This window comes from Oncorhynchus gorbuscha, linkage group LG19 (genome assembly GCF_021184085.1).
Source record: "Oncorhynchus gorbuscha isolate QuinsamMale2020 ecotype Even-year linkage group LG19, OgorEven_v1.0, whole genome shotgun sequence".
Taxonomy (NCBI): domain Eukaryota; kingdom Metazoa; phylum Chordata; class Actinopteri; order Salmoniformes; family Salmonidae; genus Oncorhynchus; species Oncorhynchus gorbuscha.
The window spans coordinates 27,616,537-27,632,949 of NC_060191.1; the positions used below are offsets into that span (position 1 = coordinate 27,616,537).

The 16,413-nt window shown below is 43.9% G+C and overlaps 1 protein-coding gene across 1 annotated transcript in view; it reads left to right on the forward strand.

Moving 5' to 3' along the window:
- Positions 1-552: 552 nt before the first annotated feature.
- Positions 553-16,413, forward strand: part of LOC124004869 (zinc finger protein 236-like) — a 95,129-nt gene continuing 79,268 nt past the window's right edge. Inside the window, 5 exon segments of the mRNA XM_046313696.1 lie at positions 553-685; positions 5,530-5,663; positions 6,683-6,847; positions 7,409-7,587; positions 7,833-7,963. Coding sequence (XP_046169652.1) covers positions 634-685; positions 5,530-5,663; positions 6,683-6,847; positions 7,409-7,587; positions 7,833-7,963 — 661 coding nt within the window. The 5' untranslated portion in view covers positions 553-633.

Below are 16,413 nucleotides of genomic sequence, written 5' to 3' on the forward strand. Positions count from 1 at the left end.
CATTTATTCCCCAACATATATTAGTGACCAATGTATTCCAGTAACTTGTGACATAAGGAATGGATACAATATCCCTTTGAAATAAAGCACATATAGATCTGTTCTTCTGAGGGAGCAAAGAGAAACATATGTTCCCTATTGGAGAGTCAACTGGATTAAGCGAGGGTAGGTCAAGAAGAAGAGGTCTGGCTACACCTCTAAACAACATGAGAGTTCCAGATTGAATAGCATCAAAGACTATGGCGAACTCTGTAGGTGTATCCGGGATATTGTAAGGAGATTTTTTAAAAATATACTCATAATTGAGTAACAATCCTTCTGCATTAAAAAGTTGACTCACACGCAGGATATGATTATTGAACCAGTTCTTAAAAAATAAAGAAAAAATAGACTTTATTCCCTATTCTTATTAAGAATTTGATGACACTCCTGCTTCTCCTTGAGACAATGCATATCCATATACGCTAGATGTCTCCCTCCTCCATGCATCGGAGCCTCACAACAAGTAGCCAAGCTAGACGTGCACTACTACCGCACTGAAGAGTTCATGTGTTCGCGAAGTGCTCGTGGTGAGGCAGTTGCCATTTTGAAACCCAAATCGTTCACAGTACACCCGCCCTGAAACCTGGAACTATGCCGCGGGGTCGGCCTCGCAAACTGAGGGATAAAACCAACGACGGAACAGGTAATCAGTCCAAAATATCACGAATAAAAAAAGGCAGCAACCATGCTGTTTACACAAGTTCGTAATGAATGGACAAGCTGCTGCGTAGCTGAGATAAACTCACTTGAGTATAGTGTATATAGTCCCCGGATATAGTATTCCGGGTGTCCATGGCTTTGTACTGTAAAGTAGTGATTGAGGCGGAATGATATTAATAACATTTCGGTGGCTCTACTTATCCAGATTCAGTCTAATTTACACTTCAGTGAGGCAGTAGTTCCCGTAGAGTCCTGTCAAATATAGAGAATTTGGCTAAGTAACGTTAGTTCGATGTGTTTTTCTGACTCGTGTGTTAGCATGTTGGTGCTAGGCAGTTGGGTAACAGGCTAGCCTTTGTTTTTATTTTTTTGTGTGCGAGGAGATGTCACTCGGCTAGCCAAACCATCAAGAAAGTGGAGTGTTTCACCATCCGGTCTCAGTTCGCTGCAGCTCGATAGCCACATCAGCGAGTTATAACTACTACTGTTGACCCTAGTTAACTAACATTAGTTTAGCTAGTTAGCATCCAACTCAGGTTGAGTGATCAGAAGAGAATGGGTTTTATGCATGTGGCTAAGTTAAAGTTAGTTGCCATCCTATTGCTAACTAGCGCGTTGCCAGCGAGATACAGCTGTAATACCAAAAGAAAACGAAGAATATCCCTATGCCAGAATTAAGTCAACTGGTAGTGAGCTAGCTGGTATCGTAAGAGTAGTAACGTTAGTTAGACGAGCTAGCTATAGTATCAGATAATTTTTCCACGTTTAGTTTTATGACAGCCTACTAACTCGTCCAAGGAACTAGCTAGCGTAAAGTATGTTCTAGCAGCTAGGCCATCAGGTGTGTAATCATTAATACTAGAAACTAACGTTTCTATTGGTCAGATTCAGGTAGGTCCATCCCTATTAGCTGATCCGGTCCAATAGAAACGCTAGTTTTGTTCAAATGTTGTGATGATTACACACTAGGAATATTCAGTGGATTTGTTTAGTGCATTTGGTCACCAATCTTTTCTGAGTCAAAATGCAAGGCGAGATCTACCACTGAACATGACTTAAAAAAGCAAGCCTATGCAACATTAGCCTATTAAAAACAGTACTGTAGCAATGAGGTTTGTGCACTAGCCTATAGGCCCAATACATTATCACCGCATTGCTTAAATTGCCCTGCCAATGCATTGTTGTTTGGACCATTAAAAAAATTATATAAGTTAAGCTATAGGATCACACTAGTAAGGGTCAGTTGTTGTATTACTTCTGAGGTACAGCTGAGTGAGCATATATTTAAATAATCTGCTTTCTATTGTACAGGGCTGATGGTGCCTGTATCTGGCCAGTGTCAGTGGAGAGGGCAGACTTAGGGTCTGCCTCTCAATGTCCCTCCACTCCCTTTCCACCCCTGACACTGACCAAAAAGTGACAGTCTTCCAGTTGATGGTGAAACTCGAGTCGCACCGCATTATTTCTGCTTCATGCACAAATTCATGTTACTCCTATGAACAGAGAAAGTGAAATATTACTCGATATAGAAAAATAATTAAAGACCTGAGCTGCTAATAATACTGCAGGCCTATTGATACAATTTCCTACTCATTACAACTCAGTGATGGTTGTAGCGTGAGTGGAAGTAGGAAGAACCTACATTTTATGGCTTATAAAAGTGTTGAATAAAAGTTTTTGACATTGCAGAGTAAAAACAAGGAATCACTCATAAAAACGGCAGCTCTTTGATGTATTCGTTGACAGTCTCTAGTAATGGCTTTAAACTTTTTTGAAATCTCATAGTATTGACTTTTCTGTAGCTTACTTTTATGCCTGCTATGTTACTGCAGACACTGTAATCTTAGCCATCCAATTGGTCAGCGTTGGACCTATAGTGCACTTGATTTGCTCTCCGGGCATGCCAGGAAGGCAGAGTTTGTACCTTCAGACACATGAAATGGTTCAAAAACAATTGTCGACCAAACAAAATATGTTAGACAAGGGAGGGATATTTCTGAGGTCAATTGCGGTGGAAACTCTTCTATGCGCAAACATGTCACAGTTAACTTGGAGTCACGTGATGTTGTAGCCTACTACCACCACGACATATGACCCGCCCATATGACCATTACACACAACCTCCCAATGGATAATTTCAGCGACATATTTCAAAAACAACTTGTGTACCTCTAATTTTCTATCAATGAGCTGGGCACATGTAGTACTTCCAGAAAATATATAGGCCTATACATATACAGTGCCTTGCGAAAGTATTCTGCCCCCTTGAAGTTTGCAAACTTTTGCCACATTTCAGGCTTCAAACATAAAGATATAAAACTGTATTTTTTTGTGAAGAATCAACAACAAGTGGGACACAATCATGAAGTGGAACGACATTTATTGGATATTTCAAACTTTTTTAACAAATCAAAAACTGAAAAATTGGGCGTGCAAAATTATTTAGCCCCTTTATTTTCAGTGCAGCAAACGCCAGAAGTTCAGTGAGGATCTCTGAATGATCCAATGTTGACCTAAATGACTAATGATGATAAATACAATCCACCTGTGTGTAATCAAGTCTCCGTATAAATGCACCTGCACTGTGATAGTCTCAGAGGTCCGTTAAAAGCGCAGAGAGCATCATGAAGAACAAGGAACACACCAGGCAGGTCCGAGAGCTTTAAACATCCCAAGGAGCACTGTGCAAGCGATAATATTGAAATGGAAGGAGTATCAGACCACTGCAAATCTACCAAGGCCGTCCCTCTAAACTTTCAGCTCATACAAGGAGAAGACTGATCAGAGATGCAGCCAAGAGGCCCATGATCACTCTGGATGAACTGCAGAGATCTACAGCTGAGGTGGGAGACTCTGTCCATAGGACAACAATCAGTCGTATATTGCACAAATCTGGCCTTAATGGAAGAGTGGCAAGAAGAAAGCCATTTCTTAAAGATCCATAAAAAGTGTAGTTTAAAGTTTGCCACAAGCCACCTGGGAGACACACCAAACATGTGGAAGAAGGTGCTCTGGTCAGATGAAACTAAAATTGAAATTTTTGGCAACAATGCAAAACGTTATGTTTGGTGTAAAAGCAACACAGCACATCACCCTGAACACACCATCCCCACTGTCAAACATGGTGGTGGCAGCATCATGGTTTGGGCCTGCTTTTCTTCAGCAGGGACAGGGAAGATGGTTAAAATTGATGGGAAGATGGATGGAGCCAAATACAGGACCATTCTGGAAGAAAACCTGATGGAGTCTGCAAAAGACCTGAGACTGGGACGGAGATTTGTATTCCAACAAGACAATGATCCAAAACATAAAGCAAAATCTACAATGGACTGGTTCAAGAATAAACATCCAGGTGTTAGAATGGCCAAGTCAAAGTCCATACCTGAATCCAATCGAGAATCTGTGGAAAGAACTGAACTGCTGTTCACAAATGCTCTCCATCCAACCTCACTGATCTCGAGCTGTTTTGCAAGGAGGAATGGGAAAAAATTTCAGTCTCTCGATGTGCAAAACTGATAGAGACATACCCCAAGCGACTTACAGCTGTAATCGCATCAAAAGGTGGTGCTACAAAGTATTAACTTAAGGGGGCTGAATAATTTTGCATGCCCAATTTTTCCGTTTTTGATTTGTTAAAGTTTAAAATATCAAATAAATGTCGTTCCACTTCATGATTGTGTCCCACTTGTTGTTGATTCTTCACAAAAAAAATACAGTTTTATATCTTTATGTTTGAAGCCTGAAATGTGGAAAAAGGTTGGAAAGTTCAAGGGGGCCGAATACTTTCGCAAGGCACTGTATACAAAATGACCAAGTGAAGTGCAATTATGAGATTGCAACAGTTGTCATAAAAAGTAGGCCCAATCCAGAAAGAACTCATAGTCCCCCTGATATTAAAATTCGGCCCCTGACATTTTATGTGGCCCCTGGTCACTAATTTCATAGACTTAAAGAACAAATCATATTGACCATTGTGCATACTGTTGAAACTGAACTCCTTGTTTGCTCCCTAGCCCATGCCCCTGGTGCTAATCCTTCAATGTTTGCAGATCTGTAAGATCAGCATGACCTGGTCAGGTGTATCAATATGGTGGTAGCATCACCACTGCACTGCGTAGGCTACCTATCCAGACCTTTCGGATTTGCAAACATTGAAAGATTAGGCTAGTACCAAGGGGAAGGGGTTTGTAGTGATTTGGGACAGGCTCGTATCTGTTACCCCATGTAGGCCTGCCCATTACCTGATTTGGATACCAGATAAAGGCTAGCATAATAGGCCAAAACATATTAGTGGATGATCTGTCTCTGTGTCTTAACCCTCTTTTTAGTTTAAATATGAAAATTACAATAAAATGTGATTTATTAGGGCTATTCCATTGCTTGGCTGCTTGCTATTTGGATTTGTTTAGTTCTAAATATCACACATCAATCAGACTGAAAAATGCATACAAACCCAGGGTTTTTCCCAACTAATGTAAGATGTGCTGTGCCACCTTGTGGACTGGCTGCACCACTATTTATATATATATTTTTAAACTGTGTTATCATATAAGGCCATTATTTTCTCTAGATCACATGAAATGGCAGTTGCAGATGTTCCCCCACCATTGCCAGACTTAGCAGCATCACACTGTTAAACAAATCCTGGGGAGAGCCCTGCAAACCCTAAACCTAATATTTTACGGTCTTGAATCTGCTGGGAAATAGGCTGGTGGACCAAAGCATTAGGGAAATTGCAGATACCGTTTAAGTAACCTAATTATGAGCACCATGGTAATATGATGGTAATTATAATGTTTTTGTCTCCCTCTCTCTTTCTGTCAACAGAGGGTATATCTGGAGCCAAGCAGGACTACAGCCATGGAGATTCCAAGGACAACAAGTGCACCGTCTGCTCCCAGAGCTTCACCACTGAGAGCCAGCTACAGAGGCACCAGCGCGACCATGAGGCCAACGACAAGGCAAGCATAGTGCAAAGGGCCAGACGAGGCCGTTTGACACGACATAGGCTGGACAGACCTAGCCTGGGTGCCGGTCTCTTTCTGCTCTTTTGCCAACGCCTTATGGAATTGTCAAGCCAATGTTTAGCTTGACAATGACAATGGAGTAAGCAAAAGCATAAACCCATCTGGGACCAGGCTAGTACAGACCTACCTTAATGATCTCATTTGATATGGATAGAAATGTACTTCATTCCCATGATTGATTTTGTGTATGTATGAATGGTGTGCCGGATGTGAAAACACTAGATATACGTTACATCCATTGTTGATGAAGGTGAAGAACCCCCCCCAAAAAAGTACCAGCATATAGGCCTAATCCTTTTACTGATGTTTCTGCCTGACACACGGATGAGTTGTCCTCAGACAACAGTTGTAGCTTGTCCACAGAGATACAGCACGAGTAGATTTAAGTTTGTGTTTACTATTCATTATTCAGCCATCAAGAGTGAGAGAGCCTCTTTGCAGGCCAGTGAGCAAACAGTCAGACAGACAGAGGTAACATCCTCTTAAGACAAATAACCCCATGTATGAGGGAAATGTAGTGCCACTAGAGAGCAAATGCAACTGACAAGAGTTATTGAATAAATAAATATATTAGAAAACATACCCAGGAAATAAGACCTTCAGCCACGCAGACCAACTGACATTTGCCTGAAAATTATAACAGGAGAGAAAATATACTGTCCGGACTATTTGTTATTGTAGGACTCAGTTACTCAGTCACATTTAAAAAATACTTTAAAGTAATTTAGCAGACAGTCCTATCCAGAGTGACATACAGGATCAATAAAGGTTAAGTGCCTTGCAAAGGCACATTTCCATATTTTTCACTTGCTCTGCTTGGTGATTTGAATCAGCGATCTTTCGGTTACTGGCCCAACACTCTTAACCACTAGGCTACCCGCAGCCCACACAGTCACTCCCTTGTGTACACTCACTCACTTACTCACTGTCTTTTCTCTCTTTCTCCCTTCCAGCCTCACCGGTGCGACCAGTGTGCCCAGACGTTTAACGTGGAGTTCAACCTCACGCTCCACCAGTCCACACACGCCACCTCCAACCCCACCTGCCCGGTGTGCCACAAGAAGTTCTCCCGCGTGGCCAGTCTCAAGTCCCATATCATGCTGCATGAGAAGGAGGAGGTCAGTCAATCAGTGGTGTGGGGCGGCAGGTAGCCTAGTGGTTAGAGCATTGGGCAACTGAAAGGTTGCTGGATCGAATCCCCGAGCTGACAAGGTAAAAATCTGTCGTTCTGCCCCTGAACAAGCTGTTCCTCGGCAGCCCGTCATTGTAAATAAGAATTTGTTCTTAACTGACTTGCCTAGTTAAATAAAGGTAAAATAAAAAAATATGATTGAACTCATTCAAACATGTAATTAAAAAAAATGTGAATGTCTTCTATCTGCTGTGAAATATGGTTTATCGAAGGTTAAAATGTAATTTGTAGCTGGTGGCTACTACTTTTAATTATCTTATTTATTCAATGAATTACTAAATATCTGTGGACTTTTTCACATCAGGTCACAACCATCCTCATAATAATAATAATAATGATAATACATATAATTTATATAGGTGACGGCTTTCTAAAGCACATGCATGTCTTCTGAATTGGGGTCCTTCTCCGTCCTCCTCCTCTTGTCTGTGACCTCATCTTCTCGTCTCTTTCTCCGCCTCTGTTCTTTCCCCCTCTCCTCCTCTAGAATCTGATCTGTACAGAGTGTGGCGACGAGTTCATTCTCCACAGTCAGCTCATGCTGCATCTGGAGGAGCACCGCAAAGAGCTGTCTGGGGCCAAGGTGTACACCTGCAAGACCTGCAGCAAGGAGTTCAAGATGGCGGGCCAGCTCAAGGAACACACCAAGACCCACATCAAGATGAGGTTAGAGAGCGAGGGGACAGTGGCACAGAGGGTCTCAGGTTTATTGATACTGTTGTCTAAAGTGCTTGTTTAGCAACACATTACTAAGTGTACTGGGTGCCTCTTATCTCCCTGTGTCTTTCTGATTCCTATTTTTCGTTTGGAGGACCAGCAGTTAAATTGTGTTTCAAAAGAACAACCTGACCCAAAGACTGTTTCCACATTGCGTTGATTTCTGTTTCTCTGCACTTGTTTTTTTCCGTCAGGCCACTCAGCTCGAATTCCAGAAACTACAAGAAGAATATTGATCGCAGTGGATTTACCAACAGCTGTCAGCATTGTGGCAAGACGTTTAAAAAGCCCAGCCAGCTCGTTCGACACACACGAATACACACAGGTAAGCGAAAGACAGCTGGGTCATGTTCATTATGGTACACATCAGAAAACATTGAAAAACATTTTGCAACTGAAAATGAGTCCTTCCATGTTTGTACGTTTTCTTCCATTTCATGCCTAATGAACACGACCGAAGACTCAGATTTGGAGTTGGTAACGTCAGAAAGCAAATTAATTGGAGAGCATGAGATGAAATAATGGCCTCTTCAGCCCTAGGCCCAGTCAGTATGCTGTATCACTGTTGGACACCAGGGGTCTCCACCATGATTGGGAATAATCCTTGTCTCTTATCAACAAGGACTCCCTTTTCACTGTTGCACCTACTAAGGATTCTGTCACAGGAGGCTGCTGAAGGGAGGACGGTTCATAATAATGGCCGGAACGGAGTGAATGGAATGGCATCAAACACCTGGAGACCCTGTGTTTGATGTATTTTATAGCAATCCGTTCCAGTTGTTATTACGAGCCCGTTCTCCCAAATTAAGGTGCCACCAACCTAGTTAATACACAGGAGGCAAAGGCCACATTTGCCCTGAGAAATACAACAGGGCCATACAGTTGTCCCATACATGTTTCTACATTTTCCCCTTGTAAAATGTGTTGAAATAGATATGGCATATAGCCTTTAAAAAAATATACCAAAACATCCACTAAAATATAATAGTCATACTGAAACAGGAAAGGGCCTTCCCCAAACTGTTGCCACAAAGTTGGAAGTACAGAATCATCTAGACTGTCATTGTATGCTGTAATGTTGAGATTCCCCTTCACTGGAACTAACGGGCTTAGCCTGAATTATGAAAAACAGCCCCAGACCGATATTCCTCCTCCACCAAACTTTACAGTTGGCACTATGCATTGGGGCAGGCAGCGTTCTCCTGGCATCCGCCAAACCCAGATTTGTCTGTCGGATGCCAGATGATGACGCGTGATTCATCACTCCAGAGAACGTGTTTCCACTGCTCCAGAGTCCAATGGCGGCGAGTTTTACACTACTCCAGCCGATGCTTGGCATTGCGCATGGTGATCTCAGGTTTGTGTGCGGCTGCTCGGCCATGGAAACCCATTTCATGAAGCTCCTGACGGACAGTTCTTGTGCTGACATTGCTTCCAGAGGCAGTTTGGAACCCGGTAGTGAGTGTTGTTGAGTTCCACTTCACAATAACAGCACTTCCAGTTGACCGAGGCAGCTGGAAGGTTGCATCCTATGACAGTGATACGTTGAAAGTCACTGAGCTCTTCAGTAAGGCCATGCTGAAACCAATGTTTGTCTTTGGAGATTGCATGGCTGTGTACTCAATTTTATACATCTGTCATCAACGGGTGTGGCTGAAATAGCCAAATCCAATCATTTGAAGGGGTGTCCACATACACTACTGAATATATACAAAAGTATATTGCCAGTGGTGAGGGAGTGACCCTGTTTAAACCCACAGAGTCATACACAGCTACTGACAGCTGTGTTGACACATACACACACATACACGTATGATGCTAAGAAGGTGCCGACAGAGATGGTCGCCTCGCTTCAAGTCCTTAGGAAACTGCAGTATTTTGTTTTTTTTAATGTATTATTCATAACATTGTTAGCCCAGAAAATCTTAAGTGATATTACATACAGCCGGGAAGAACTATTGGATATAAGAACGACATCATCTTACCAACATTACGACCAGGATTACGACTTTCCCGAAGCGGATCCTTAATTCGGACAACCACCCAGGACAGTGGATCTAATCCCAGAAGCTGTCCCAAAACAAGGTGCCACTGAAGAGGCAGACATAGGGGCCTCCTGGACAGACTCTCTAGACGGGCACACCGCCCACCGCTTCCGAGTATACTACTCGCCAATGTCCATTCTCTTGATAACATGTCAGACGAAATTTAAGCATGGGTTGCCTTCCAGACAAACATCAGAGATTGTAACATTCTCTGTTTTACGGAAACATGGTTCTCTCGGGATACGTTGTCGGACTCGGATCAGCCACCGGACTTCTTCATGCCTAGGGCAGACAGCGATAAACACCTCTCTGGGCAGAAGATGGGCGAGGCTGTATTATGGTTCATGATTAACGACTCATGGTGTAATCGTAACAATATACAGGAACTCAAGTCCTTCTGCTCACCCGACCTAGAATTCCTTACAATCAAATGCCGGCTATATTATCTCCCAAGAGAATTCTCGTTAGTTATCGTCACAGCTGTGTATATACCCCCTCAAGCAGACACTACGACAGCCCTCAAGGAACTTGACTCTATGTAAACTGGAAACCATATATCCTGAGGCTGCATTTATTGTAGCTGGGGATTTTAACAAAGCAAATTTGAGAACAAGGCTACCTAAATTCTATTCAGCATATTGATTTCAGCTCTCGCACGGCAGAAACTCAAACAGCTTGTAGCTGTGACTATAACCATTCAATGCTGGTCTGACCAATCGGAATCCACACTTCAAGATTGCTTTGATCACACGGACTGGGAAATGTTCCCGGCAGCCTCAGAGAATAACATTGATCTATACGCTGACTCGATGAGTGAGTTTATAAGGAAGTATATTGGAGATGTTGTACCCCGTGACTATTAAAACCTACCCTAAACAGAAACTGTGGATGGATGGGGGCATCCGCGCAAAACTGAAATCACAAACCACCACACTTAACCATGGAAAGATGACTGGGAATATGTCTGAATATATAACCAGTGTAGTTATTCCCTCCGCAAGTCGATCAAACAAGCGAAATGTCAGTATAGGGACAAAGTGGAGTAGCAGTTCAACGGCTCAGACACGAGATGTATGTGGCAGATTCTACAGGAAATCACGGACTATAAAAAGGAAACCAGCCACATTTCGGACACCAACGTCTCGCTTCCAGACAAACTAAACACCTTCTTTGCCCGCTTTCAGGATAATACAGCGCCACCGTCACAGCCCACTTACATGGACCACACCCCCCCTCTCCTTCTCTGTGGCCGACGTAATATATTTTAAACGTGTTAACCCTCACAGAGCTGTTGGCCCAGACGGCATCCCTAGCCGTGTCCTCAGAGCATGCACAGACCAGCTGGCTGGTGTGTTTACGGACATATTCAATCTCTTCCAATCCCAGTCTGCTGTCCTGCATGCTTCAAGATGGCCACCAATAAGAATGCTGTTCATTGACTAATGCTCAGCATTCAACACCATGGTACCCTCCAAGCTCATCATCAAGCTGGAGGCCCTGGGTCTCAACCATGCCCTGTGCAATTGGGTCCTGGATATTCTGACGGGCCGCCCCCCAGGTGGTGAAGGTAGTAAACAACATCTCCACTTCGCTGACCCTCAACACTGGGGCCCCACCCCACAATGGGGTGCGTGCTCAGCCCCCTCCTTTACTCCCAGTTCACCCATGACTGCGTGGCCATGCATGCCTCGAACTCAATCATTAAGTTTACAGATGACACAACAGTAGTGGGCTTGATTACCAACAACAACAAGACAGCCTGCAGGGAGGAGGTGAGGACACTCAGAGTGTGGTGTCTGGAAAACAACCTTTCACTCAACATCAACAAAACAAAGGAGATGATTGTGGACTTCAGGAAACAGCAGAGGGAGCACCCCCTATCCACATCGAAGGGACAGTAGTGGAGGTGGAAAGTTTTTTTAAGTTTCTCGGCTTACACATCAAACAAACTGAAATGGTCCACCCACGCAGTCAGTGTGACGAAGAAGGCGCAACAGCACCTCTTAAACCTCAGGAGGCTGAAGAAATTTGGCTTGTCATCTAAACCCTAACAAAGTTTTACAGATGCACAATTGATCATCCTGTCGGGCTGTATCACTGCCTGGTACGGAAACTGCACCGCCCTCAACCGCAAGGCTCTCCAGAGGGTGGTGCGGTCTGCACAATGCATCACCGGGGGCAAACTACCAGCCCTCCAAGACACTAACTCAGAGCCGCTGCTGCCTACATAGACTCATATCACTGGTCACTTTAATACATGGTTCACTAGTCACTTTAAACAATGCCACTTTAATAATGTTAACATACAGTGGGGCAAAAAAGTATTTAGTCAGCCACCAATTGTGCAAGTTCTCCCACTTAAAAAGATGAGAGGCCTGTAATTTTCATCATAGGTACACTTCAACTATGACAGACAAAATGAGAATTTAAAAAAATCCAGAAAATCACATTGTAGGATTTTTTATGAATTTATTTGCAAATTATGGTGGAAAATAAGTATTTGGTCAATAACAAAAGTTTCTCAATACTTTTATATACCCTTTGTTGGCAATAAGAGAGGTCAAATGTTTTCTGTAAGTCTTCACAAGGTTTTCACACACTGTTGCTGGTATTTTGTCCCATTCCTCCATGCAGATCTCCTCTATAGCAGTGATGTTCTGGGGCTGTTGCTGGGCAACACAGGCTTTCAACTCCCTCCAAAGATTTTCTATGGGGCTGAGATCTGGAGACTGGCTAGGCCACTCCAGGACCTTAATGCTTCTTACGAAGCCACTCCTTTGTTGCCCGGGCGGTGTGTTTGGGATCATTGTCATGCTGAAAGACCCAGCCACGTTTCATCTTCAATGCCCTTGCTGATGGAAGGAAGTTTTCACTCAAAATCTCACGATAATGGCCCCATTCATTCTTTCCTTTACACAGATCAGTCATCCTGGTCCCTTTGCAGAAAAACAGCCCCAAAGCATGATGTTTCCACCCCATACTTCACAGTAGATATGAAGTCAAAACTGTTCGCTGCTCTGGCTCCCCAATGGTGGAACAAACTCCCTCACGACGCCAGGACAGCGGAGTCAATCACCACCTTCCGGAGACACCTGAAACCCCACCTCTTTAAGGAATACCTAGGATAGGATAAAGTAATCCTCCCCCCCCCCCCCCTAAAATATTTAGATGCACTATTGTAAAGTGGCTGTTCCACTGGATGTCATAAGGTGAATGCACCAATTTGTAAGTCGCTCTGGATAAGAGCGTCTGCTAAATGACTTAAATGTTAAATGTAATGTTCTTTGTATGCAACTCAGCATTATTTGTCCTCCAAACACGACAAGTTGAGTTGATGGTAGGCTTTGTTACTTTGGTCCCAGCTCTCTGCAGGTCATTCACTATGTCCCCCAGTGTGGTTCTGGGATTTTTGCTCACCGTTCTTGTGATCATTTTGACCCCACAGGGTGAGATCTTGCGTGGAGCCCCAGATCGAGGGAGATTATCAGTGGTCTTGTATGTCTTCCATTTCCTAATAATTGCTCCCACAGTTGATTTCTTCAAACCAAGCTGCTTACCTATTGCAGATTCAGTCTTCCCAGCCTGGTGCAGGTCTACAATTGTGTTTCTGGTGTCCTTTGACAGCTCTTTGGTCTTGGCCATAGCAGAGTTTGGAGTGTGACTGTTTGAGGTTGTGGACAGGTGTCTTTTATACTGATAACAAGTTCAAACAGGTGCCATTAATATAGGTAACGAGTGGAGGACAGAGGAGCCTCTTAAAGAAGAAGTTACAGGTCTGTGAGAGCCATAAATCTGGCTTGTTTGTAGGTGACCAAATACTTATTTTCCACCATGATTTGCAAATAAATTCATTAAAAATCCTACAATGTGATTTTCTGGATTTGTTTTCACATTTTGTCTATCATAGTTGAAGTATACCTATGATGAAACTTACAGGCCTCTCATCTTTTTAAGTGGGAGAACTTGCACAATTGGTGGCTGACTAAATACTTTTTTGCTCCACTGTATCTTACATTACTCATCTCATATGTATAGACTGTACCTTATATATATATTGTACCATCCCTATGCCCCTCATCCATATATTTATATGTACATATCCTTATTCCTCCCTTTAGATTTGTGTGTATTAGGTCGTTGTTGGGGAATTGTTAGATTTGATTTGAAATAAATGTAACACTTTCAAAAGTTGCAATTCCTCCAAATACACCTACAGATTTCCTTTCAGACATATCACCTGAGATAAGTGCACATTAAGCCCAGACTCCTCTGAGTTCATTCAGAGTTTCAGCTATCCTTCCTCATAGAGCCCCTCCGTGCCACTTCATCTTAATGTTAATTTGTGGGCTGGATGGATGACTAATGTTGTGCTGGAGATGGTTGGTCTGTGCTCTGAATCTCAAACAGCACATTAAGGGGATGTGCTGAGGGGAGCTATGGTGCTTCAAGCTCAGTCTGCAGGCTTCAGTTAGCTAACTGAAACTAAATCCGGTATCCTCAGCTAAGTATCCACCTCTGCTCTGATTCTGTATCCTCATTGTCTAAAGCAAGACAGGTTAGTCCCTGTGGGCTTCTCAGTTTAGCTAAACTCAGATCTCCCTGAGCAGTCAGGCTTCAAGACGGGTTACTCAACCAAGACTGCTCTTCTATGTGTCACGGAGACTCCCCGCACTGCCAAAGCTGACTCTCTCTCCTCTGTTCTCATCCTCTTAGTTCACGGTGTCAAAGGCAGCAGATAGATCTATCAGATCCTCCTCTCCAACCTCTCAGGGCTGGGCGTCTCATGCTCTGTGCACTCGTGGTTTGCATCATGCCTTGCAGGCCGCTCTTACCAGATGGAGAGGATTTGTGGCTGCACCACGTACTCTCACTACTGGTGTCCTCCAGGGCTCGGTTCTAGGCCCTCTCCTCTTCTCTCTATATACCAAGTCACTCGGCTCCGTCATATCCTCACATGTTCTCTCCTATCATTGCTTTGCGAATGACACTCAACTACTTTTCTCCTTCACCACTTCTGACACCCAGTTGTCAACACACATCCCTGTGTGCCTGGCAGATATCTCAACTTGGATGTCGGTCCACCACCTCAAGCTCAACTTAGACAAGACGAAACTGCTCTTCACACAGGAAGCGGCGCAGGTCCTAATCCAGCCACTCTCCTCTCCCGTCTAGACTACTTCAACTCGCTATTGGTTGGCCTCCACTTGTGCCATTAAATCCCTACAACCTATCCAGAACGCTATAGACCACCTAGTTTTCAACCTTCCAAAGTTCTCTCATGTCTCCCCGCTCCTCCGCACACTCCACTGGCTTCCAGTTGAAGCTCGCATCCACTACTACCATGGTGCTTACCTACGGAACAGCAAGAGGAACTGCCCCTACCTTCAGGCTATGCTCAAGCCCTACACCCCAACCTGAGCACTCCTTTCTGCCACCTCAGATGTCTTGGCCCTCCCACTCTAAGCTGTTCTCTGTCCTGGCACCCCAATGGTGGAACCAGCTTCCCTCTGAAGCTAGGACAGCAGAGTCCCTGCCCATCCTCCGAAAACATCTGAAACCCTACCTCTTCAAACTGTATCTTAAATAATCCTCATCTCGGGACTAAAATGTAAATGTAAGCAATGGTTTTCCTATGGGATATAGACCCCTTTCTGCGTTTGCAAACATTGTCACATGAGGGTGACGCGTGCAAGTTGGTGGCAGAACAAGGGGACTTTCTAATAGAACGGCATCAACAAAAAGCTTACTTATGAGTGCATTTCACAGTACTTTTGGATTATGATTTGATTTTAAGGCTCGTATGAATGTCTTGCTTAACAGTAATGTTTGTGTCATCGCAAATCAACTGCATTATAAACTCATCAAAAGAAGAAATGTCCTCTCACTGTCAACTGCGTTTATTTTCAGCAAACTTAGCACGTGTAAATATTTGTATGAACATTACAAGATTCAACAACTGAGACATAAACTGAACAAGTTCCACGGACGTGAATGAATAGAAATGGAATAATGTGTCCATAAACAAAGGGGGGGTTCGAAATGAAAAGTAACAGTCAGTATCTGGTGTGGCCACCAACAACAAGTACTGCAGTGCATTGCCTCCTCATGGACTGCACCAGATTTGCCAGTTCTTGCTGTGAGATGTTACCCCACTCTTCCACCAAGGCACCTGCAAGTTCCCGGACATTTCTGGGGGGAATGACTCTAGTCCTCACCCTTCGATCCAATAGGTCCCAGACGTGCTCAATGGGATTGAGATCCGGGCTCTTTGCTGGCCATGGCAGAACACTGACATTCTTGTCTTGTGGGAAATCACACACAGAACGAGCAGAATGGCTGGTGGCATTGTCATGCTGGAGGGTCATGTCAGGATGAGTCTTCAGGAAGGGTACCACATGAGGGAGGAGAATGTCTTCCCACAGTGTTGAGATTTCCTGCAATGACAACAAGCTCAGTCCGATGATGCTGTGACACACTGCCCCAGACCATGACGGACCCTCCACCTCCAAATCGATCCCGCTCCAGAGTACAAGCCTCGGTATAACGGCCATTCCTTTGACGATAAACGCAAATTCGATCATCACCCCGGGTGAGACAAAACTGCGACTCATCAGTGAATGCCAGTCCTGTCTGGTCCAGCGATGGTGGGTTTGTGCCCATAGGCGACTTTGTTGCAGGTGATGTCTGGTGAGGACCTGCCTTACAACAGGCTTACAAGTCCTCAGGCCAG